At 44.9% G+C, this 25,630-nt stretch overlaps 1 protein-coding gene across 4 annotated transcripts in view; it reads left to right on the top strand.

Moving 5' to 3' along the window:
- MAD1L1 (mitotic arrest deficient 1 like 1) overlaps nucleotides 1-25,630 on the top strand; it is a 526,727-nt gene that overhangs the window by 399,163 nt on the left and 101,934 nt on the right. For all 4 annotated transcript variants that reach the window (XM_054042929.1, XM_054042931.1, XM_054042928.1 and 1 more), the window contains one exon: nucleotides 2,464-2,654. In XM_054042929.1, the coding sequence (XP_053898904.1) occupies nucleotides 2,464-2,654 (191 nt within the window). The remainder of the gene's footprint in view (nucleotides 1-2,463; nucleotides 2,655-25,630) is intronic.

Below are 25,630 nucleotides of genomic sequence, written 5' to 3'. Positions count from 1 at the left end.
CCATTTATCTAGTTCATGAATTAGAGCCCTGTCCACCTCCTGAGTTTATAAAATTCAGCCAAGACATACTTTAAGATCTGCAGGAAAGAGGCATATTTACTTCTCCAAGGCTGTCCTGTGTTTATTAGAAATTTTTAATTTTATCCACGTTGGATATCTGAGATATATTAAAGCCAATGCCGTCTCTGACAGTGGTGAAATATGACCACTGAAATGTGGTCAGTGAATTTCTACTTTCATATGTAGGATTTTATCCTTAACAGTTCTGTTTTAGGAATGCAAAGCTGAATGAAGACTGGGAGAATATTGAGGTCAGAGCTGCCAATTAACCTCTTGATTTCAGAGTCTGATTACTCCATTAATCAAGGGGCCAGAAGCAACAAAGATGACGGGAAGGGTTGTAGCTGCAGAATAACAATCCCACGAAGGACTGATTTATGTCATACAGTGATGAATGTGGAAGAAAGGGAAGGGCGGGTGGTCAGGGATGCACCGACTTCTCAGGTTCACAAGAAGCTGCAATGTATCAGCAAAAGGGCCTCTTGTGCTTGTGAACAGGGTTCTGTAGTACTTCACTTGCTTTATCTCCCTTCCAGGATCAGTAGTTTCCTTTCATAGCAGTGCCTCAGTGAAAAAGTTTTCACAATAAATGTCCCTCCTGGGCAGTTAGATTTGAAGTCGGGTTGGGGCATAGGGGTGGTGGATTAAATAACGTGGCGTCTGAGGGCTCGTCTACATGGGGACATGCAGAAAAGTTAAAACAAAGTAACAAAAAGTGTGACATTAAAGTGCATTAGTGTAAGCACATTATATCCTGTGTGGATGCCCTCAGAAGTAAAGTGGACTTAGGCTATGTCTACACGTAAAATGCTACAGTGAAGCTCATGACAGCAACAGGAGGGGTTTTCCCATTGCTATAGTTAATCCACCTCCCTGAGAGGCAGTAGTTAGGTCGACAGAAGAATTCTTCCATCTGCCAACACTGTCTACAGCAGGGGCTAGGTCGGCATAGCTACGTCTCTCGGGGATGTGAAAAATCCACACCCCTGAGAGACGAAGCTATGCTGATGTAAGTTTTCAGTGTAGATCAGCCCTTCCTTTGCTTTAGCTTAATTCACTTCTAAATTAAGCTAGACTGAATTAAGGCCATTTTAATTCAGAATAAGTGTGTCCACACAGGGATTTAATGCAGATTTCAGGGCTTTAGAGCTGTGCTCCGGCTCCGCTCCAGCTCCAGGCAAAAACCTGCAGCTCCACTGCTCTGGAGCTGCTCCAGACTCCAAAGCCCTGGTTTAACTAATCCACTTTAAATGTTAGTTTGTCTGAACTTTCCTGAGCTGTCCTAATGTAGACCCTTTTGGCCCACCTGAAATGCTTTAATGAAACACTGTAGAATATAAGGGGACGCTGAAGCCGGACGAGGTGTCTGCAGATGATCTGAGGTTCAGGTGAACCTTGGGTACACCTTGGTCCTTCCTAAGCTGTGATTTCTGAACATCAGTGTCAAAGAGAAGGCAGGAGCTTTTTGAATGAGTCTATTGGTTTGTTGTTAAAAAGCATGAGCCTTTTCTTAACCCTGGACCGCAGTGTTGATACAACAGGCTGACTTGGAAAGCGTCTCCAGTGTATATTTAAGTAAAGCCAATTCCTGCAATTAATGGGGGATAAATTGAGGTTTAGTTACTCAGAAGACACCTTTGGTGAAAGATTCTTGGTAATTGTTATGTATGCTCTTGAAGGATTCACAGCGGTAGCAGCTCTCTTTGGAGTATTAAAATACATGGGTGAGTGGCAGACAGCCCCTACGGGCCTCTTTTCCAGAGACTAGTCCAGTTAAGGCAGCAAACTGGAAGAGACAATGGTGTTCTTCAGGCATTTTGTAACAATAAAACCCCCTTCCACAAATCTTAAGGGATTGCTAGACAGTTTGACAATTTGAGATCAAAGCACTTACAGTCAAGTCAGGTGTGCACTGGAAAAGATTTCCCCTATTACTGACTTCCTCCAGACACATTTCTGTACAGTTGTATCTGCAACTGACTAAAGAATAACAGCTTTTCTACTGTCCTGCCTCTCCGAAACTTAAATAGTTGTCTTGGGATCTGTAAAGGAAATAAGAACAGAGGAGGGGAGAGTACGGTATATCTTTGAATTTTTGTAGCTCATTGCTAAAAGGTAAACCCAGCAAACCCACCCCACCCCTACGAAAAATGGTCTGTCTCTCAGATCCCAATTTAACTTTTTCTAATGACCCTAAAGTACATAGCTCAGCCCCATATCATCCTTCCTGAGCTGGGAGAGGGCCTCTCAGCTCCTGATTTCTCATACCTTGCTTGCTTGTTCTTTGAGTAACCCTTTCATCTCATTTGGCTTGGCTGACACCCTAATTACAATGCAAGATCCATTTTGTGCTAATGTAACTTATACCAAGATACCCTTTTTTTGCTGTCCTCCCTTTCCTAGAGCTGAAGAAGCAAGTGGAGAGTGCAGAACTGAAAAACCAACGGCTGAAAGAGGTTTTCCAGACCAAGATCCAGGAGTTTCGCAAGGTGTGCTACACACTGACAGGATACCAGATTGACATTACTACTGAGAACCAGTACCGGCTCACCTCCATTTATGCTGAGCACCAAGGGGACTGCTTGCTCTTTAAGGTAGGCCTGTATTTCCCCCACCCCACCTGACTCTTTGTGGGTAATTGTGATCAGCATGCCAGAATGCTCTCTCCATTCTAATTGCTGAGAAATGTCAAGTTAGTAGCTCCTCTTTGACTGTTCCTCTTTGACTGCCTCCTGTATTTGAATACAATGAGAGTGGAGATGGTTCCTCCTTTTAAAGAATTCTGTGAGAAGACTTTGGGTCTAATTCTTCCTCTCACGTATACCAGAGTAAATTGGGAGTAATTTAGGCTATGTCTATACTTAAAATGCTATAGCGGCACAGCTGCTGCACTGTAGCACTGCAGTGTTGACGTTCATTACAGCGACAAAAGAATTCCCCCCTTTGCTGTGATTAATTTGCCTCCCCTGGAGGTGGCAGGTAGGTGGTTGGAAAAACTCTCCCGTCAGCTTAGCACTGTCTACACAGGGGTTAGGTCAGCAAAGCTAGGTCTCTTGGTGGGCGGGGGGGGGAGGAGGAGAGAATGGGTTTTGAGAGACGTAGCTATGCCAATGTATGTTTTCAATGTAGCCCAGCCCTCAATCAAAGTCAGTAGAGTTACATCAGTTGAAAGGAAAGGAGAATATATCTATGCATGATGCTCCAGGAAGCTAGCCTCAGAACTCACCATTTTCTACCATCAGAGAGATGTGCCACATCTTCATATCCTCTAACCTGGCCAGAAGGATGTGTGTTTAGCAGTTTACTCTTTATGCTTGATCCTGCGTCAGTGTGGGGAGAGGACTAAATGACCTCTGAACATCTCTTCCTGCTAGCTCTACAATTCTATGATTCTGTTACCCAGGCCAGGGCCTCATTTATTCATCTGCTCCAACATTTCAGGCTATTGTTTCAAGTGGAGCTTTCTCCTGGGTTTAGTTGCAATATCCAGTGCTTGAGGGACATTCTGACAATGTGGAATTACTAAAGCATTGAATGTGTCAGAGCTCAACAGAAGAAAATCTTAGTTACAGAAGATGAGCGAGAGGGTTGTTAGTTCAGACATCAACAAGCCATTTACGTGCCATTTATTTACCCAAGATTAGTTGGAATGTAAAACCAGCTGCCAAAGCCAGCTACAGAAATAAGTTTCTGTATACGTTGTTCCCCTTTTACAAATCTTTATGAACTGCTGGAGTACTGAGGATTTTTTAATTAGCTGGTTTGAACTGGCTGAGCAGTTTTCTGGCAAGAAGGGAGTGGTGGGGAATAGACATAGGCACTGAGGGCTGTTTATACATTCTAGGTTAATAGAAGGTTATTTTGTAGTGCTTTCCAATGGAAATTGTTTATGACGTGGTCTTCCACCACACCACACTCTTCATCGCATCCTTTTCTCCTTACAGTCCTAAAAGTCACTTCTTTAAGGAGTCTTATAAACTGTAGCCTTGTAACAGGATAGCTGGCTCATTACATGAAACTGGTCTCAGTTCTCCTGTTCTAGTCCAATGCTCCCAGTTGTGCCAGTTAAGAGGGTGGGACAGCACCTGGGGGCTATAAAAGGTCAGTCAGAAGTTAGACAGGAGCGGGGCAGGAGATGAGACCTGCCAGAGACGGAATATGGTTCTTGGGAGAAGGCTGAAGGCAGGAGAGTGGCAAGAGGGGTCTGCTGGCTACAGTCTCCAAGCCATAGAGCTGGGGCAGATGGCTGGAGAAGGCTGAAAGCAGGAGGATCAGCAGAGAGAGATACCTGCTGGTTCCAAGCTGAAGAGCTGGAACCAAGCAACACAGAGGACTGAAGGAAGGGAGAGCAGGAGAGGGGCTCATCCATAGTCACCTTCTTGCTGAAGAGCTGCACCCAAGGACCAGTAAGAGGGCCAGGGGGAGAGAGTGATCCTCCCCTGGCAAGGATTCTCCTAGCACAGAGACTGTGGGCATTCCTATTGGGAAGAGTGAGATTGCACCCCAGAAAGAAGGTCTGAGGTGGTTGCTGTCTTGGCAGAGTGACGGAAGAGGACGTATAAGGAGCCTAACCATGACAGAAGACACTAGGCCATGGTGAGAACAAGGACTATATGCACGTGGATGATAGGGACTATGGTTTGGGATTTTTATTGTAGACTTTGTACAAGGTTGTTGTAATAAACTGACCCCCGTAGCAGTATTTTTTAAGTAAGTGCCTGAAGCGGAGTCCATTGGATTACCCAAGAGGGAAACTGAGTAGAGGGTCCACTTGTGAGGCTGCCCTGAGGCCCCGAGAGGGCACCTGGAAGGAGGCCACTCGTTTGCAAGCCCAGATAAATGTATTTTGAGAAAACTCAAAGCGATATAGCACACGGGGTGCATGCAGGACTCCACCATGCAAAGGCAAAGCCTTCTTATGCTTTTCATCCTCCTGCCTGCCCCCGTGTTGTCATCTCCTCTTCTTGTCTTGTCTTACATTGAAATCTCTAGGGCAGAGACTCATCTCTGTTTCTGGGAAGTGCCATGACATCTATAGCACAAATAAGTAATATAACATTCTGATGCCCTTTGATGGGAAGTGCCATAGTGATCTGGCTATATGTCTAAGCTTTGGATACTGTCTTCCAGATGAGACTGTTATCTCATAGGCAGCAGTCTTGGGTCGCTATATTAGATAGCTGAGGTGTGTCGTCAAAAGCATCAAACAATTTAGTTACACCCTTACACTGGTTTAATACCATGGGTTTTATTTGAACATACAGTAAAACGCCTGCATCCAAATCTTCATGCTCCTCCTATCACGATGCATAAGACTCTTACTGCTATTTTTTGTCATTCTGTTCTAAATCATGAAGTGATATAATTAAAAACAAATCATGAAAAGCAGCCCACATCTCCCCTAGTGTCTCAGTGTTGGTGAGAGCGCCTTGCCCATCACAGCAAGTGTTAACAGCCTAAGTTTACAGTGCAAGCGGGAGCGCTTTCTCCCTTATAGAAAGTAGGCAGCACTAACACATCCTAGACCCGGGAGGTCAGAGAGTTTTACAGAGGAGCACTTCCCCCCATCCCATGGCAACTGCACTTAGCACATAAAATCATATCCACTCCCATGAAGGCATGTGTCTTGTTTACGGGAAGGAAGAGGATGCTGGAGAAATTCAGTAAGGGAGGAGGAGGTGCAAGCAAAACTTGCAAGGATTCAGCTTCAGCAGACTTCAGGCCAGTGTGTGCAGGGCCCGAGTCTTATTTTGTTTGGTCATGAGATTAATATTTTCCTGTCACTATACATTGGAGCTCCGAAACAAAACCCACCAGTCACAAGGCATTAACAGTGAAAATGAAGACAGAAGTGAGGAACCTGGGTAGGAACTAGGATGAGGCCTAGCAACAGTAAGATGCTTGGCCTCACGGCTTCTGATTTTGTCCTGGACCAGCTGGGGAAGAGAAGCTGCAGAAGGAGAACACTCTGCCTCTAGGAAGAAGCAGCATCTTGTATCACTTTGGAGAAACTATCCTTGGACAACCAAGGAGCAGCCATGTCCCACCCTCCTTGGCTGGAAGGCACTTCACATGCATCAGATCCCTGAGGACACCTTCACCCCTTCCAGAGAACAGTTGGCAGCTAAGACGGAGCAATGAATTCATATAATAACCTTAACACCTCTGGAATCCTATGTTCAAACATGCCTTGTCATAAATTAAATGAATATGGCTCATCCCGGCTCCTAATGTCTTTGACCACATTATACCCAGCACCATATAATTTGGTACAGCTAACAGCGTTTTCTGTAAAGAGGGCAATGGCTTACTAGCAGAGATGTTACAGGCAGGTCAGGGCTGAGTGCATTAGCAAACGGTGTATGGGAAGATTGCACATTGCCCACCTGAATTATAGCGACCCAGTGTCCTCATTCATTTACCTCCAAATTCTTCTTCACGCCGTGCCAAAATAAACTGGCCAGTTGTTGGAAAATACTAAGTGAGCAGAGACTCTTATCGCTAAATACTGATCTTGCTTTACTTTCTTCACTTACGGCTTCATTCCCAAGTGTTTCCGTAGAACTAAATTGGATGTCACCGGACATGGCAGGAGAAGTTTAGAGCCTCCACCATTTTCAGGAGGCACCCTTCCAGAACAGTCTCCCAGAACGGTTGATTGATTTATAGGGCTTCCCTTGCATGTTGTACCTCACGTCCCAAAGATGAGGAATGGGTTGCCATTGTATAAGAAGAGCAGATTTGAAATTCCTGTGACAACAGAAGCCCCGCAATAAAATCTTGGAATGTTTCTCATGTCTTAACCAGTTGCATCCCCAAAATCTATTATTCAGATTAAGAGCAAAATATATACATCAAATTCTTTCTTGGGTGAGTACAGACTGCTGATGCCCAGATACACAATAAGGCTTGGATCCTGATTATGGCTTCTCAGTGGGGTTGTAAGTTTATGCTGTAGAATCTCTGAGCTGTAACTGACTGTGGGTGTTTGTGTGCATTGCATTAAGCTGGAGAGGTCACAAAGCAGGAAACACTGTTTGTATTTATTTCACTCAGGCAATTTATGGTGCAGGTTCTATATAATTAGGACCAAACAAGTCCCTTCACACTTTACAAGCTTCTGCAGCTTGTCTGTAAACTTTAGGGCACGTTTCAGTAATACAGCTGGTGGCATTTAATTTTCATTGAAACTTGAGGAGTCAGCTATGCAAGAGTAGCTACTGTAATGGATGTAACCCCTTCATAGCAGAATGATGTGTGAGGTATTTCCAGGCAGAATTTTCCTCCGTTGCGGTTGGCCACACTGGCTTGTATGCTGTAACTTTCCAATCAGTTCATGATGTAGAAAGTGGCTGCTGAGGTATGTGTTAGAGCAGCCGTGAACGTGTTAATTCAGAATGACTCGCTATGAGAATAAGAGACGGTCCATAAATGAACACTGAATTCCAATGAATTTTTTATCAATGCATATTGGAGATCCCTATAGACACAACAGATGAGCTCATCAAGATGAAGGATGTTACAATGATTTTCAGAACCCCTGCATGTGTGCGCACATAGGCTGGAGCATCTCAGACTTCACAGCCCTCTCTCTCTCTCTTTAATTAAATGCTATGAAAAGTCATGTACAGACTCCTTACCAGTAGTTTAGTTTCAGATGATTTTGCAGAAGGTAATGCATTATAATTATTGGGTTACTTGGCAGTTTCATATTCTGTCACTGTCGCTGGTTCATTAGATACTTTCGTTTGTAATGCATATTCTTTGCTTTCTGCCTGTAATATAGCTCTAGTCCAGGCAGCCCAACAAGAGCTACACGGGCTGCACTTAGTTTACTTACTGCCTTCATTTTTCCTGCACTAATCAATTTCTATATAACAAATCTGTTATATCTGATGCCTATTTCTAAACAAATATTAAATAACCAAGAGAAACTGCCAAGAGTAAGCTTAGTTGAATTTTTATTAAGCCGAAGGGTGGGTCACTATAGCTTAATTGAGCACATATATATATCATGCTGTTTACCCTGTTCGCGGGGTGGATTCTAAACAAGCAGTGGGAACAGGGAGAAAACAGCAGGGGAAATTGTTAGAGGCAAAAAAAAGGCTTCGGTATGAAGAGAGATTGAAAAGATTTTCGGATTGTTTAGAGAAGTGATGAGTCAGAGTGGTCTGAGAGGCGCACGCAGGAACGAATGGTACAGAGAAGATAAATTGGGGGCCTTTATTTACCCTTTCTGTATTAGGTAAGAGCATGGGACTATCAAAAGAAGCTGAAAGGCAATACATTTAAAACTGATGACAGGAAATCCTTTCTTACACAGTGGAACCCACTGCTACAAGCCAAGAGCTCAGGGAGAGTTAGAAAAGTATTAGACATTTATGCAGCCCAAATGAGAACATCAGTCTTTACATTAGGTAAGAAAAAGGGCTATATAAACCCCTTTGCTTCAGGGCATAAAGCCATTCCCTAACTGAGGAGGTTAGGCAAAACGTCCAAAATTGTCTGCTACACCATTTCTTGCATCGTCTTCTGAAGCATCTGGCCCTGGCTACCGCTGTTGATGGGGTACTGGGCTAGATGGGCCACTGGGCTGATCCAGTATGACAATTTCCATATTCCTATGTGAAATTTGACAGTGTTGAGAAACCTTGATGGTTTCAGGTTCTCTGCTTGCTCAAAAAAGGCCAGACCAAATTACCTAATAATCCTTGTATTAATTATTTGGGCCCTATTTTGTTGACAAGCAAGTTAAAATCTCTCTAATTTTTTTCATTATCACAGTGAGGTTACGTTCCTGATCTGGTAAATATCAGCCTATCAGTTTCTCATTCTCCCTTATTTTCCATATCCTCAGAGTCTAATCCTCTAGGATGGGGAGCTCTACCTGGTTCCACCTCTTAGTTATGATGTTCTTTGCTGCCAAACTTATCATAAGCGAGCACAGCTCCCCATAATGATTCATTGGGAAGCATCCCCGAGATGGAGCTTTTATGGGTTTAAAAGGCGACTCCCCAAGATTTTCGAGAGAAAATAAAAATGGAAGCATTGTGACTTCGTATGAGAAGAATGCTAGACAGCATGGGGCTGGCACTGCTCGCTGCAAATAAAACCTTTCTTCGAGTCCAGGTGGAGTGGGTTTCATGGAGTAATATAAAACCAGCAACTTCTTTGAACCACACTTGTTTAAGTCGTTATTTAAAGGACTGGATTTGCAGATGCATAAAAAGCCGCCAGCCCTACAAAACTTCCTGGCAATCTGAAGAGCTAAAGCTGGCTTCTCATGTGGTTTACTTTTATTTACTGAAGCAGAGTGAAGGGGGTGGAAAGAATAAAAGTCACTGCACTTTGGAGGCTCTTTGATGGAAGAAGGGCAGTCAGTAAGGCCAGACACAGGCTGTATGCTAATTGTCAGTGTGGACTGTTGAAGTGTAGCTGTTATGGTGCTGCTAAGGACTGGACACAGGGAGCAGCTATAGGTAACTTAACAGAAACTTGTTTTGCTGACCTTTACTTCCGTTCTGTCTGTGGTAATCATTGCCCCTCCAGCTCCCTTCTCTGAGAGTTTCCCCTCCTTTGCTTACTGCTTATAGCATTTAAGGCTGGTTGATTGATTTAGAGATTTGACAACTGTAAGCAGAATCAGTCCCCTTCCCAATAGTGCTTAATGCTAAATTCTCATCCCTTTTCCTCTCTCAAAATGCATGTGAATTCTGACGTGCATGCAATAAAGGGATTTTCCCATGTGTGATGAAAATTTCCATCAGGAGGATGAACAGTGTTGATAGCCTAGGTAGTTCACATAAAGTCTTATTGATTGTTTTTGTTTCTATTACCTTCACAGGGTACAACATTCCATGCAAATTGAAATAGTCCCTTTGCAGGGACGCACGTGTTACAAAGCCAAAACATAAAACAATCTAAAAGTATTAAAATAACCAATAGTAAGATAGGAGACATGATTCATAGCAAATGTGGACTTGTGAGTATTGAATGGAGAAGCCATGAGTGAGCTGTGCATTCCCAGTAGGGTGACCAGACAGCAAGTGTGAAAAATCGGGACGGGGGTGGGGGGTAATAGGAGCCTATGTAAGAAAAAGACCCAAAAATCGGGACTGTCCCTATAAAATCGGGACATCTGGTCACCCTAATTCCCAGAGAGTGCTAATAAAACCTTTATATCGCACCCTCATGCATCCTGTGTGCAATACTATGTAGATATGCCATGTTACAGACCAGAGAGCAGCATAAAAACCTCAGAAAATGACCTAAATTAGCTGTTCTATGTCTAAAAATGAAATGGCGAACAGAGTTGCTGCTTCCTGCCACTTTGCCATCCCTCACGGCCCACTCGCCCCATGACAGCCCAGCTTCTCTTCCTGAACCCCCAAACCCCCACTCACCCCCTCCATGCCACCTGCTGGCCTAGCCTGCCTTTTTGGTGTCCCCAGAGTTAGGAGTGGTGCGGTGCCCCTGTAGGACTAAATGGACTAAGGGAAGCAGGCTGCGCACCCTCAGTGAGCAGTAGTAGCATTGTCAGCTTTGGAACTAAATGAGGTTATAGTGAATGAGAAGAATAATCTTGCGGTTAAGTTACATACCATGAAAAGCTGCCCTATGTCTGAGCTGCTACCAGAATGTGTGTGGAGTCAGTGTGACTCTCATGGGTTAGCTAGAGGGATCCAGAAAAACATTAGAATTCAGGGGATGTTTCAAAAAGGGCTCGTTTTTAAATATTTCCTCTGGCAAAGTTATTTAGTCTTTGACCTAGAAATTAGAGTAGAAATTTCAACTAGCCTAGGAAAAAGTAGTGGGTTAAAGTGGGAGACAAAATGCAACCATTTATGTGTGAAATAGACAGTTTTAATCCTTCTTTAAGTAGAAATCTCAATGCAGCCTTAACTGTAGAGTAGCTAGGGCCCCTCCATAATTACTGTATATGTCTCAAGATGAGCAGTGTAATAAGTGGATTGTTTTTCCCCATCTGCCCTTCCTCTCTGAGTGTTGTGCTTGCTCGTTATAGGTGGGTGACGCGAGTTGTCAGTGGTGTGGAAGCTCTGGGGCTGTGTACATGTGCTTAGCATGCTTGCAAGATCAATTACCTCCACTTTGAACTCACCAATAAGTGTCCTTCAGTAGCATGTCCCCAGCTGTTCCTTTCTTTTTGCATCTCTCTCTTTCCCCTCCTCCTCTCTCCTGGGTGAGTCTCAAGAGTGAAAAGAAGTCACAGTTTTGATAGAGTGCTGTTCTTCCAGCAGCCGTCTCGCGCTCTTGCACACACAATCAAAAATAGCAGTGGTGCTCATCGGTGGAGCAGGACAGGCAGAGAGAGATTGATTAGAGATTGCAGGCCTCTATTAACTCCTCATTCTTGTTAATTACACGTTATTTTATTTTTATATTTTGTTTTTCAATTTCCCTGTGTGGTTTCTGAGGATTTAGTTTCTCCTCCGCTCCAGGAGGCACACGCCATTTGTGTGTGAGCGTGATGCGTTAATGCCAAATCTGCTGCATTAGAATTGCAGCAAAGGTCAGCCAGGAATTTTTGTGGTCTCTGAAATCAACAGCTCTAAAACAGGATATAGCAATCAGTCTGTTGGGGTTATATGAGTAAATAGTGTATTTAAACCTATGCGGCATCCCCCATACCTGCCTTCATTCCACATTGGTACATTGCTTTAATTCTTGCCCCTGTCTTCATCTTACTCCAGTCACTGTGTGCTCCAGTTCCTGCCCCAATCTCGATCTGACTGCATGTGTTTCTTCCTGAAATAATTTCCCTTCCTCCTGACTGAGTCTTAAGTGTGTATTTTTTTTTCCCTTTTAAACTAGTCTCATCACCTCAAGAATAGCAGAATCCAAAGGAGAAACCAACAGAAATAAAGCCCGTTCAGCATAGAGCTCTCAGGAACCACAAGCCCCAGTCACCCTTCGATCTGGTATAGTGTCTGGTCTAAGGGAGTCAGTGAAGAATACCCTCCCCATCACTCTTTATCATGGCAGAGGGTGGAAAGAAACCCCACTAGGCTGGTAGTCAGTGATAGTTGACCTAGAATTCTTCCAGGTCTCAGTGACTGAGTCTGTGCCTACTGAGAAGAGAAGGGGATGAGTGAGGTTTTCTGAAGGACTTGCATTTTACTTTACGGTTTAATCCAGGGGAGAATGGAGACACATTCAGGTTTGTCTCTCCATGTAGGAAATGGCTGTCATGCTTAAGTACTGATCCAGTTACACAGCCTTTGGCTTTAAAAGCTGAAAGCCATTTTCAGGGGGAGATGTGAGAACTAGGTCGTTAATGTGGAGTCACTCAGCGTGCTCTGTCTCTGTGTTTGCTCTGTAATCTTTGCTGTTAGCCATGGAGCTGCTTTCCCAAGTGCCCTGCCCCATGCTTATTCAGGCCATGATGGCAGGAGCTCACAGATGGGATTGTGGTTGCATCATGGATTTCCTTGGGCATCTGGAGACCTCGCCAAGGAGCTCTGCCAAGTAGTTAACATGAGCTCGTCCCCTCCCTCCATGCTCTCCTCAGGCTGGATTCTCTCTGTCTCTCTCAACAGATGAACCAGTAAAAACTGGGCAGCCTTGAGGTTGTCCCTGTATGTTCTCTGCTCAGCCTGACTGCAGCCGTCCAAGCACAATTTGTGACACTTCCGTTGGCCTCATCTGTGCGAGTGAGCGCTGCAGACATCAGCCGGCCCAGCTGAAGGACCCCTGCCTTGTTCAGCATCTGTCTCCTCCACTCCTGGCATAACAGTAATTAACCTAATTACCAACTTGCCAGTCCTTTGCACGAGTCTGATTCTTCCCCTCCTCCCCCGCCCCCATCTCCATTTTCTCATTAAAATGTCTCTTATTTAGTGAAATGGGCTACGATGGGAGAGGTGGGGAGCATTGTGACTGGGGAGCATCACAGGCAACTGTGGCAGTTGTTCCCCAGGGTGGAAGGCTATACTGAATGGACAAGCGTTGGGAGAACGCTACACCAGAGCAGCAAAGACTGGCATGGGGGCCTGCATAGGTGCAGGGGCATTTGAGACTTTTGGGGTGTGATCCCCGGCTCGAGAAGACATACCGGTGCTAGCTCTGTTCAAACTAGCACGCTAAAAACAGAGTGTAGCCTCGACAGCCAGAACTGCAGGAGGGAATAGCTGCCCTGAGTATGTACCCACCTGAGATGCTAGGCATGCACTTGGGGTGGCTAGCACTTTATGCCGCCGCAGCTACACTGTTTGTAGGGTGGCTAGCTCTGTCAGAGGTGTGTCTCTCACCCCCCGCTCCAAGTGAGACGTACCCTTTGTGATCCTGTGACAACAACAAAGTCTGCAGGCCAGGCCAGGGAGTCCCAGGAGCTGAGCTGCCGTCATGTGAATTATAAGTTTGAAAGAAGCATAGTCTGTCCTGATGAGTGCTCTTTTCCTGCCAACCGGTCTTTATTCCTATATGAAAATGTGGTCACAGTCTAGTTCACCACATGCAAGCCACCACCATAACTGTATCCACCCACCTTGGCTAGCTGTCTCAGCAGAGAACAGTGTCTGTATCTATTCAGTATTGTGCTTGAGCGGGGTGCTCTGTACAGGGTGACCAGACATCATGTTTTGGCTGGGACAGTCCCTATTTTAAGCCGTATTCTGGCTGTCCTGTTCCCCCCCTCCTTTTTTTTTTTTCTTCGGGTGAGCAGTGATGCCAGCTCCAGCCTTGCGTGGGGTGAGGGTTCGGCAGGGCTTGGGCCAGCCCCATGCAGAGGAGGGGGCTCAGGCTAGCCCACACGGTGTCCCGTTTTCCCTTTGAGAAATGTGGTCACCCTAAGTCTCTAAAACTCTGTGACGACCCAGGTCTGGCATGTGTTAGTGCTGCATACGTTCTATTCCCATCTCTGCCACTAACTTCCTTTGTGACCTTGGACTAATCACTTAATCTACCCATCTTTCTCCTCTTCTGTAAAATGGGTGCAGAAAAATACCATTCACTTACTTTGTGGGGGGTTGAGAAGCTTAATTAAATGTACAGCACTTGTGGCTTTTTAGGTGGAAACAGTGTAGAGATATCAAAGTGCTTTTATTAGCAGTGAGTAGACAGGGCAGACTGCTTCTTAGAGGTGCCTTCAATCCCGCTCGGGGTTTAGGGTCATTGGTGGGACCCTGTGAGGAAGCCTGCGTGGTCGCTGCCCCGGCTGCTCTCTCTTTTCTGTGGCTACCTAGCACCTTTCAGCAACACTAAATTCACTGCAAACTCGTTTTTTTTAAATCCTTGGTCTTTTCAAAGATAGTTTTCAGTTGGAGTTTGTGTGATCGGTTCACTTGAGAGGAAAGGAGATGACTCCAAGACGGCGAGTTTGGGGAATACAAAGACCTCATTACAGAACACATGAAGTGGTTGTTTTTAAAAAGCAGCTTTTGATGCCTGCTTCTCGTTTTCCCTGGTGCTGTTGTGAATTTGCAGAACACGCCGAGCCGTGTCACCAAACCATAACCCCACTGTTTCATTCACAGTTCTTCATGTACAAAGCCTCAAATGAAAAGAAGGAGACTTTGATTTAGGAAGCCGAGTTCTCTGATACCAGGGTATCTCCACAGATTGTCAACTCAGCTGCAAATTCCCTGACTATTTCTCATTTCATTAAGGACTCCTTTGGGGAATGTGCTAAAGGGGAGCTGTGTTGGTAGCCCTTCAAGTCCTGGACTGAAGGAAATGAGCAAGTGTTTGCTATTAACATACAGGGTAGGACGCCACCGTCTATGTGGACGCTTGAACTCAGTTTCTTCCTTTTGTTGATTTGTCACAACCTTGATATTGCTCAATTATTACAAAACCTTGTTTATTCCAACCTCACTTAACCACGTAGTTCTGACTGAACATATGTTCTTTTAGGAATAGTCTTATTCACAAGAATAAGTGATCAATAAAAACTAAGAATAAAGAGAAATTGCACATTGCCTGTACAGAAAGATTCTCCTGGAAATGGAGGTTAGCAGGAACAGCACCGACCTGTCCCAGCAACAGTGTATTGGAGATAATATGCCAACGCATCAAAACAGCACTGGCCTGTAGAAAGAACAGATATTTGGACTTCATTATGCATTGATCCCTGCCTGAAACAGGGAGAGCGAAGAGGACAGGTTCTCCCATGACTTGGTTAGGATAGTGGCAAGCCACTCTGCTTGTGCCAAAAGGCCCTAAAGCCAGCTTAGCCAGCTGCAGGATAACCTGAAGGTAGTGGCTCTTACACCATCCTTTCCTCCTGGCTGCTGATAAAGAATAAATTAGGATTGGATGACAAGGGTTCTGGCCAGTTTTCCCAAGGCCAGCCAGCTCAGCTGGGGTGAATACAAGCAGGGGCACTTGAGAATTAGAATCAGAATGGAGTGTATGTTCTGGGGAGGAAAGGTACTTTATGGTCACTGTCCATTCAGCCCTTTGGCAGCCCTAGAGAGGCCATACCACTCCAAGGGAGCCCAGATCTCCTGAGTTTTGTTGGGCACTCTGATACTGCTACATTGACCCGGGGTTTCTAAGGATCTAGAGCACATTGCATAAACCAGCCCGTGGGCTTTGGATTCTGCACTTGGGAAAAGGGGCCCATTTAACCCATGCCTCAAAGTCTGTCAACCAGCACATGGTTTATATGAACTTGTGCTTCTCTGAAAGGTGCTGTCCCCTGCGGCCTTTCCCTAACCAGGGTTTACCCTGCATTTCCTTTTTCTGAACCCATCTGAGCAAAAGCAAAAATCCCAAATAGTGATCTCCTCTGTTATACCATAGCGTTTTCCGCTTTGCTTCCCGGCATCTCCAGTTTATTCCATGCCAGTGATTGCTGAGGATGGTTGGAAGCACACCAAGTGTTCATTCAGGGCACGCCTCAAGATTCGACGCACTTCACAGCGTGGGGATTGTAGGCACAATGTACCGTGCTATCTCTTCAGATTAATTTATAGTGTGCCATGTCCGTGTGTCATATGGACCTATTATTCTTTGTGTCACACTGGGTCAAACCAGAGGTCCATCCAGCCCAATATCCTGTCTACCAACATTGGCCAATGCCAGGGGCCCCAGAAGGAGTGAACCTAACAGGTAATGATCAAGTGATCTCTCTCCTGTCATCCATCTCCACCCTCTGACAAACAGAGGCTAGGGACACCATTGCTTACCCATCCTCGCTAATAGCCATTAATGGACTTAAACTCCATGAATTTATCTAGTTCTCTAGTTTTAAACTCCATGAATTTATCTAAGTTCTCTGAGGCATTTGTGGATGTGGAGTGTGGTTGCTATAATAGTAACATGAGTCCCAGGCTATGTTACTGACCAACATGCTGTGAAATTTCATTGTTACAAATATTTGTAAAAGATCTCAGTAAATAACTTGGGTGAATTGGAACAGAAATAAGTGTCAGAGTGTAATACGATTTAATACATGTACTTTGGAATTATAGAAAAACTAACCTGTTCCCATATTTCCTTCTTTTCACTGACTCATACGTGAATCAATCCAAAATGCATTTACAAAGGATCTGCATTCAGTAATTCTTTCGGTCTATCTGAGCGTGATTAGTTGTAGGAATAGGTGATTTCTCTGTTGACACTATTTTAGGACCTTGTATTTCATAAGCAGAATTGAGAACTACAGTGCCTCTTGTTTGCCAACCGCATGAAAGCATCTTTAGGGCAAGTAATTCGGGGACTTATTTCTTGTCAAGTCTGTTTGTATAACCATCTTAACTAAAATGTGTACTTCCTTCCACCTCCTTGGGGAAAGTAGGGAAGCTGAGAGCTGAGAAAGGCTTCAGACTTTAATAAGTCCCAGGACTATCCTTTGGGGTTGTCCCCAGTTACTAGTTAAAGAAGATGAGCCTGCCTGTGTTTGGGAGGAATATGTCAGTGTGTACTGAACAATGGTTTGCACAGTATAATGTGCTCTTAATCTATGTTGAACTGAATCATTTGAGTATTAGTGGTAGCACTTCCATGTAACTGGTTAGCTTGGGTCTATTTGAACCTGTTTGGAGGAACTGCCATAAACATCAACTTCAGTGTGAGGGGTTTGCCGCCCTTTGTGGTAGAGCCTTAGTCAGTGTTTTCTTTTATAGCTGTGTCACTTTATGTAGTCAGAAAAGCTGCATCTGGATCTGGAGAGGGAACCTCTGTGTAGATGATATTTACATGTTGGCAGGAAGTGATATTACTGTGTGCAGAATGGAAGCTCAGTGACCCTGCACTCATGTAATCCAGACCGGATGTGGTGAGTTATGTTTAATGAGCATTTCTCCTCACATTTCTACAACCTATGGTCCTTATCCTGCAGCTGTGATGAACCTTCAGCAGAGGCAGGATGCAGAGGTAAGAGGAAGTTTGTGTGCCGCTGGTAAAGCCTTGATGCTTTGGGCGGGGGAGTGAGGGTCAGGGTTAAGATGCCAGTTTGCAGACACAGTGAGACGCAGGACAGCTGTCCTTTGTTGTACTTCATATAAGGTCGTTACATCTCCTTTTATTTCTCTTATGGGGGGAATTTTATCACATTGCACTGGGAAAGCAGGGGAGATGTCCTTGGCTTTTGGCAGGAGAGTTGCTGAAGCCCAAAGATGTTTTTCTTTGTGTAATTCCATTAGTGTGATGACAGTTTGGTGTTGGAACAGAAAAAGATCTGATGAAAGGACCACTCTGTAAGAGGGAATGACAGACAGAATGGAAACAGTAACTAGCAAGGTAATAGACTGTGATGGATCTATAATCTCTGAAGCTGCTGTAAGCAATAAATTCCTAAATAGTGTCCTTTCAGCCTTAACCTATTTATTTGCAAAGTGCTAAATTTAATTTTCCTTAGTCTGCAGGAAAGCAGCATCCCAGGAATAAACCTTTGGCCCAGCCAAGAGCCTGTGCCAAGCTGCTTGTTCCAGCATTTCCATTTCCTCTTGCATCTGCGCAGAGCAGCACGTCTGTTTCCATCTTAATGTGCCACGTTTTAAGGTGTGTGTGTGTGTGTGTGTGAGTAGCACATAATTGACGTTAACCTTGATATAAGGTAGGGAGTCTCCTGTTCTGGGGTTCCTTCAAAAGAGAGGGGGATTTAACAGCCACCAATACAATGGGCAGTCTCAGTAGAGAGGCCTGAACTGAATGAGAGTGGAGAATGAATGACCCTGTCCTGCAAGTGGCAGGGTTGGCCATGCTGGAAGTCTGTGGGGAAGCTAGCATTGCCATGACTGATGCTGAGTCTGTGCTGTGGCTAGAGGACCACAGTGCTGAGGGCTGTCAGCCCAGAATCCCTTGAGTACTAAACATCACGTAAAGGCCACCTATTCTGCAATTTTTAAAAAGCCAACAACTTCAGGAGAAAAGTGGTGAGTGCGCCAAGCTAAGCAACCAGCACTCTGCACATTTACACCTTAAAGCATCACTAGGCAGGGTTGTGTGTGTTTCCAGTGCTCTGTGGTGTTGCAGCGGGTATTGTGTCACATACAACACATAACCCAGCTGGAGGCATCTGAGCCAGACAGGTCCCAGTTTTCTCCAAAAATACACAGTTTGGTAGAGCTCTTTAAATACAGACTTAGCAAATTCTCCATTGTCTTGAAAAGCTGACTCTAGTGTTCAGCAGAACTCCATATTTGGGCATTGCTGTTCCAATCTAGGGCTTGTCTACATGGAGACTTAGTGCATGGCAAGCAGGGGCAGAAACCTACAGTACCCTAGCTTGCTGTACACTAAATCATAGGACTGGAAGGGACCTCAAGAGGTCATCTAGTCGAGTCCCCTGCACTCATGTCAGGGCTAAGTATTATCTAGACCATCCCTGTTTGTTTAATCTGCTCTTAAATATCTCCAATGATGCAGATTCCACAATCTCCCTAGGCAACTTATTCCAGTGCTTAACCACTCAGAGGGGAAATTTTTCCTAATGTCCATATAGCAGTGCGCAGACTCACCCCTGCAGCGCCTCCTGCTGGTCATTTCTGGGAATTAGCTCTTCCAGCATCTGGAGCGCCCTCTGCAGGCCAGTGTCCTGCTGCCGCTTGGCCCCCCATGTCCCTCCCGGACCCGGTGCCCTGTTATCTGGGGTGCTGCCCCCCTGGTAGGAACCCCTTTCTCTCAGGGCCTCCCCTCTCTGGGGAACCCCCAACCCTCTAATCCGCACCTTGCCTCAGTCGTGGGCTAGCCAGTCACCAACTAGCCCCCATTCCCGGGGTCAGACTGCAGTATAAGCCACTCATCACTGGCAAGGAGGGTTTGGACCAGCTGCCTCTGCCTCTGCCTCCCCGTTGGCCTTCGGCTAGGCCGCACCCTGGGGCTTTCCAGGCTGGAGCTTCCCCAGCTCCTCTGCCTTTCCCCAGCCCTGCTCCGCTCAGGTCCATCTCCCTCTACAGTTAGAGGGCTCACAGCCTTTTTATACAGGTCAGCTGTGGCCTGATTGGGGTGTGGCCCAGCTGCGGCCGCTTCCCCAATCAGCCCAGCTTTTAGAGCTCCCAGCCAGCACCTTGCCCCAGGGCTGTTTTAAGCCCTTCAGGGCAGGAGCGGGCTAAGCACCTGCTACAGTCCAATCTAAACCCCCCTTGCTGCAATTTAAGCCCATTGCATCTTGACCTATCCTCAGAGGTTAAGAACAATTCTTCTCCCTCCTCCTTTTAGATACTTAAAACTTGGACTTGAAAACTTTTATCATATCCCCTCTCAATCATCTCTTTTCCAGACTAAACAAACCCAATTTTTTCAATCTTCCCTCATAGGTCATGTTTTCTAGACCTTTAATAATTTTTGTTGCTCTTCTCTGGACTTTCTCCAATTTGTCCACATCTTTCCTGAAATGTGGTGCCCAGAACTGGACACAATACTCCAGTTGAGGCCTAATCAGCGCAGAGTAGAGCGGAAGAATAACTTCTCATGTCTTTTTCTTACAACACTCCTGCTATTATATACTAGAATGATGTTCAATTTTTTTTGCAACAGTGTTACACTGTTGACTCATATTTATCTTGTGATCCGCTATGACCCCCAGATCCCTTTCCGCAGTACTCCTTCCTAGGTAGTAATTTCTCATTTTGTATGTGTGCAACTGATTGTTCCTTCCTAAGTGGAGTACTTTGCATTTATCCTTATTGAATTTCATCCTATTTATTTCAGACCATTTCTCCAGTTTGTCCAGATCATTTTGAATTATAATCCTATCCTCCAAAGTACTTGCAACCTCGCTCAGCTTGGTATCGTCTGCAAACTTTATAAGTGTATTCTCTATGCCATTATCTAAATTATTGATGAAGATATTGAGCAGAACCGGACCCAGATCTGATCCCTGCGAGTACCCAGTCGTTATGCCATTCTGATAACTACTCTCTGGGAATGGTTTTCCAACCAGCTTTGCACCCACCATATAGTAGCTCCATCTAGGTTGCATTTCCCTAGTTTGTTTATGAGAATGTCACGCAAGACAGCATCAAAAGCTTTACTAAAGTCAAGATATATGACGTCTACCACTTCTCTTCCCCACCCCCCCGCCACCCTATCCACAAGGCTTGTTACCCTGTCAAAGAAAGCGATAAGGTTGGTTTGATGCGATTTGTCCTTGACAAATCCATTCTGTTATCACCTTATTATCACTGGCCATTTGGAGTCTGCTGTTCAGCAGTGTGTCAGAGCACACTAGTAACTTTTAGTGCATGGTAGCATGGTCCACACAGCATCCAAACCTGGCTATGGGAGATAAGTTTTAAGTTGTGCGGAGTGCTGCTCTTCTGGGCATGAGAGTAGTTCAGCTCTTACTCCTACAGTCATTTGGGTGCTTCAAATGTCTTTTCAGCTCATCTAAAAATAAGAATAAAAACAAAAATATCACTTCCACCACCTACCCTTGTGTGGATGACAGAGAATGTCCTGCCATTGGCCTCACTGAGCCCCAGCATTCCTCCCGGTCCTTAGCTCAGGCTGACACTGATGCCTGAATGGAGGTATTCCAAACTTCCCAGGGTTGGATTAGTTGGCAGCCTTCTCTCTGTTTGAACCATACTTGGGTTTTCACTCACCCAGAGGTTTAAATCTTTGCAGAGGACTATGGGAAAGGCAGTCTTTTTTTTTTCTCCCCGTTTTATTTCTGCCATTTTTTAGCATCTTAAGAAAGAAAATCGAGTCTGTCTGCTTACTCTTCTGTCTAAAGCTGGAAAACTATTCTGAGCTTCTAGGTTCTGCAGTCCTCTGGGAGCTTTGAGAGATTTTTCTCTCTCAAGTTTGTTTTAAAATAAACAAAAGTAACAATGTTGATTATTAGGGAGTCCACTGCAGGTAACCAAGCATAATTCCTTGGGCTGCTCATTCCTCTGATACAGGGCTAGGCAGGCTAGAGAGTGACGTGACCGATCACAGCTCCTCCAGATCCTGGGGAAGTCCCACCAGGGCCTCTGCTTTTCTGGGGTGGGGAAAAGTTGCCAGCCTAACCAATGGATACTGTGTGATCCATGCCTCTCTCCCCTAGAAATCTTCGGTTGTCACTCTGCCATTGATGGGCCATTAGCTGGTGGGAAGATAATCTGTTTGAGACTAGAGGCCACTTCTCTCTTATGATGCTATCCGGTGCTCTCATCAATTTAAAAATATAGTGTCATAGAAAATTTCACTTGTTACACTGAAATTCTGTAGGCCTAAAATCAGATTGAAAATGGATAAGCAAGTTATCTCATTTACTCATTAATTTTCATGTTGGGATTCTCCCTTGTCTACTGCACAGTGTAAAAAGCCACAAGCGGTTATGCCTGGGAAGACCCAAGGTTATTCCTCTCTCTGGAAAAATCAAGGGTTGATGGGGAAGCACAAGTGAAATAGTTTCTCGCACAAAAATAAAACTTGGCTAACTTAAAAACACATTTCCCTTACCAGATCTTCCCCCTTTGAGTTAGATCTATAAGGGAGACTTTACATGCAAACCTCTATTTGAGCAACATGCCAGAGGCCCCCAAATTGCCTGAGCTTCTTCCATCTCTTTGGGACTGAAATTATAATCATTGAATTAATTTTTCAGAAAGCAGTGTGTAAATTTGTCCCACCTGTCAGGCGTTCATTATTAATAGAGGGAAGAGAAACATTAGAAGAGGAAGGAAAGGCTCTCTGCTTTTCAGCCTGCAGATCTGCCCGAGTCTCTTCCATGCTCTGTCCAGTGAAGTCCATTTTATTTCCATCCAGGGCATCTTTCAATTATATTTTCCCTTGACTCTGCCTGAATTTATTCCACCCTCCCCCCACGATGAATAGGCGAGACATGAGTCGGCTGGAATGGCTCTTTTGTGTATCCACAATCCCAGCCCTCATCTCCAAAGCATCCCTTGGAGAGTTACGGGGGCTTCAGTGCATGTGTCATCTCTGCGCCGACAAACCGCTCTCAGTACCTAGTGGAAAATCGGCAGGCTGCTTGTTCACCTGCTCCATCAGCTTTAAAGGGGACAAGCCCTGAAATGCAGCCAAGATTCCAAGTCTTTCTGCTCCATTGCTGGCTGCTTCCCTCCTCTCACAAACGGGGTGTGGAATTGTTTTTTAATTAAAGGTATTATATACCAGCAGATTAATTAGAAATTAAAGTGATTTTTCTGCCGTATCAGTGAAACAGACCTATGCCAGGCTACTGCTGAGGGGACCTGGGAGTTCTCCCTTTAACGGATTGCAGGCAATTTGCCTGTGGACAGCTATCTTATACATAATGAATGTTCTCACAAATTTCCCCAATTCTCAGCCAGAGCAGGTGGTCTTTATTTTACCATCCAGAACAAATCAGGAACAGCCGGGCTTTTCCATCCACAGCTGATGTGCAAAGAGGGGCAATTCCTCATCCTAGTCCCCAGATGGACATTTAAGTCTTTCTGTGATTATGGGTTTTTTTTCCCACTTTGAGCTCTTCAGAAATCCTGTCAGAGAAACAATTCTCGATTGTCTTATGGTTGCTGTTGCATAGTCTTGCCTGTGAAGTGTAAACACAGGCATTCAAAGATGGGTAGGCATGTTTGCGCAAGCAGGAAACCTCTCCAGGCTATACAGATGAGCTGGTATTAGCATATGCTCACCAGTGTCGACAGTGGGACAGGCACAGATGTGTGCGCATTCACATGGTGACAGAAAAACACCAAGGCCTTCATACTGTCCAGTAAGTAGCATAGTAAGTGGATGATCCTTAGCACCATTATACTAATCTTCAGAAATGAGGATATGGTTCAGTGGATTGTCCTTGCTCCCCAGTGAATATATTAGAAGAGAAATCCTCTCCCAGAAGAAAGCTGCCTTGTATTACAAGCCCATGTGTGGTGCAGAGGTCTTGTACCGACCCTCTGCACAGGTTGGAATTTCACCCTGGATGCAGATGGAAATAGCCTCAGATTTGCCCTACCTATAGTGCCTCTTACCCATCTCATCTTCTCTCTGTTAGAAGTGAAAGCTTGACTGCAAAAAGATCAAGGTGAAATGTCCTAGCTGCAGGGAGTTTCTGTGGCTGGCAACCACCAGGTTCAGGTGGAGAATGGGGATTGGTCCAACAACCTTTTCCACAAGTCTAAATACAGCAGCTAAAGACGCCTTCCACTCAGCGAGAAGAAAACACAATTACTAAACTAACAATTTGGCTCAATGGGGCGTGAGAGTTTGTCCTACCAGTTTCTTGCTGCTATCTATTTCCAACAGCTTTTCCAGGCAGGTGAAGTCCAGACTAGGGCTTTTCATTTTAATGACTCCAGCTAAACATACACTGCTCCATGGAAGTCGCAGACCCAAAACACACAGACTAAAGGATGCACATTAGCTCACCAGGACAAAGAGGAGAATGTGCTTGCTCTCTGAGAAGTGCTGTGTGCCCTACCTTCTCAGTTGGGTACTTGCTGTGAGTAATGTGTAGCAGTGGCCTGTTCTCTTAGAAGCTGTGTTCCCAGTTCAGCGCTGATAGAGGTATATGTGTTTTCATATTGTTTATTAGTCATTGTGTCTTATAATTTAGCTCTGTGCTCTGCAGACTGCAGAGGTTCCAGGAGAATATTATTTAAGATGATTTTGGGGGCAGAGGCAGGAAGGGGATTGAAGGCATGGTTAGAAATAGCTGAATGTTTGTTTCCAGTTCAGCAAGTTTTACAGTTGTGTGCTGTGATAATTGAAGGTTTGCTGTGAAATCCTACAAGCCTGTGCTAGAGGAGAAAATGTGGTCTGCCTGTCCCCAGCCATGGACTTGTGCAAAGTCTCTTGCTGACAGTGTGAGACCAGGAGCTACTGTTTGGCCTTAAGGCAAGGGAGGCCATTTCAAAGGAAATAAGAGGAATATTAATGATAGCTTATCAAGACCTGAATGTTTTCAGGGTAAGACATGTTTTGCAAGGCAGAGGTATTGTTCTCTAAGGTCATGGAGGAGACAGCTCCTGAAGGTTCTGGACTTGTATGACAGTTCCCAGGTGTAGTTCTGTAGCAAAGGCTGAAATGGACCTGTTGAGTTCTGCACACCCAGGTGGTTTCTTTGTATATGTAGGAAAAAACCTGCTCAAGAGAATTTTGCAAAGGAAAAATGTCTCTTTCCCGACATCCAGATCCCAGCCCTAGCTTCGCTGTGACCATGTCCAAAACCCACTCAATGGAACTGAAAAACAAACCAACAGCTCCAACATAATGAGGTCTATTCAGTCACAATTTGTGTAGCAAGTGAGAACATGCTAAGAGTAGAGGAAAATTCAGCTGCCAGAGCTAACCGTTGCTCAGCGTTTCTTATTAACTATTTTTAGATGTCCCAGTCTTCATCAGTGGGGCTAAAAATTCCTAGGAGTTAGGTGCCCTTGGGTAAGTACTTCGGCAGGGCATTTACAGTTAGATAGAACCATGCCTTCTCATTGGGTATGAAATGCCCATGTCTTCAGAGACCCAGCACAAGACCTGGGCACCATATACGTCTTATTTTAAATAGCTTAAGCAAAGGATGACTTAAGCAGTACTTAAGTAAATTTCACCCAGGGTCACCTACATGGGTCCAGCTGGTGTTTTGAATTTAATATAGAGAGTAAACACCAAGAAAGGGAATGGGAGAGCAGTGGAAGAGAACCAAGATGGGCGAATGAAAAAGAGAGAACAAATCTCTTCTGGATGCAACGCAAGATGTTAGCGACAATCTGATATCCTGAATGATCTGAAGCCCAGTTATTTGAAAGGTTGCTTCTCACCCTACTCCCTGGGCTGCTCCTGCTGTTATGGTCTAGATCCTGAAAGCTTTTCTCAGCAAAAGACCTTTGTCTTTAGGCCTTGCTGTCCTGGAAATCCAGAAGAGCCAGATTTCAGCAAGCCTCAAAGAGGCTTGCTGAAGGGATTTTTACTTAATTTAGCACATGATTAACTTCACTTTTGCCTTACTCCACAATGATAGTGGCAGTACTTGTGCTACTCGTTATGGGGAGCTCTATAGTTCATGTGCTTTATATGAGTTGTTTAGATGACTGCTGAATAAACCATCCAAACGAGGGAGCAAGAAGGAGACAATTGAGTGCGGTCAGTGGATGGTGAAAGAACACCAGAGAAGAAGGGGGACGCTTTGATGGTCTGTGAATGGAGAAGAGCTGAGAGGAGAAAGTGAGAAAGACAG

Source organism: Malaclemys terrapin, chromosome 10 (assembly GCF_027887155.1).
Source record: "Malaclemys terrapin pileata isolate rMalTer1 chromosome 10, rMalTer1.hap1, whole genome shotgun sequence".
NCBI classification, from domain to species: Eukaryota; Metazoa; Chordata; order Testudines; family Emydidae; genus Malaclemys; species Malaclemys terrapin.
The sequence above is the reverse complement of the archived record's forward strand: the minus strand, read 5'-3'. Positions and strand labels throughout refer to the sequence as shown.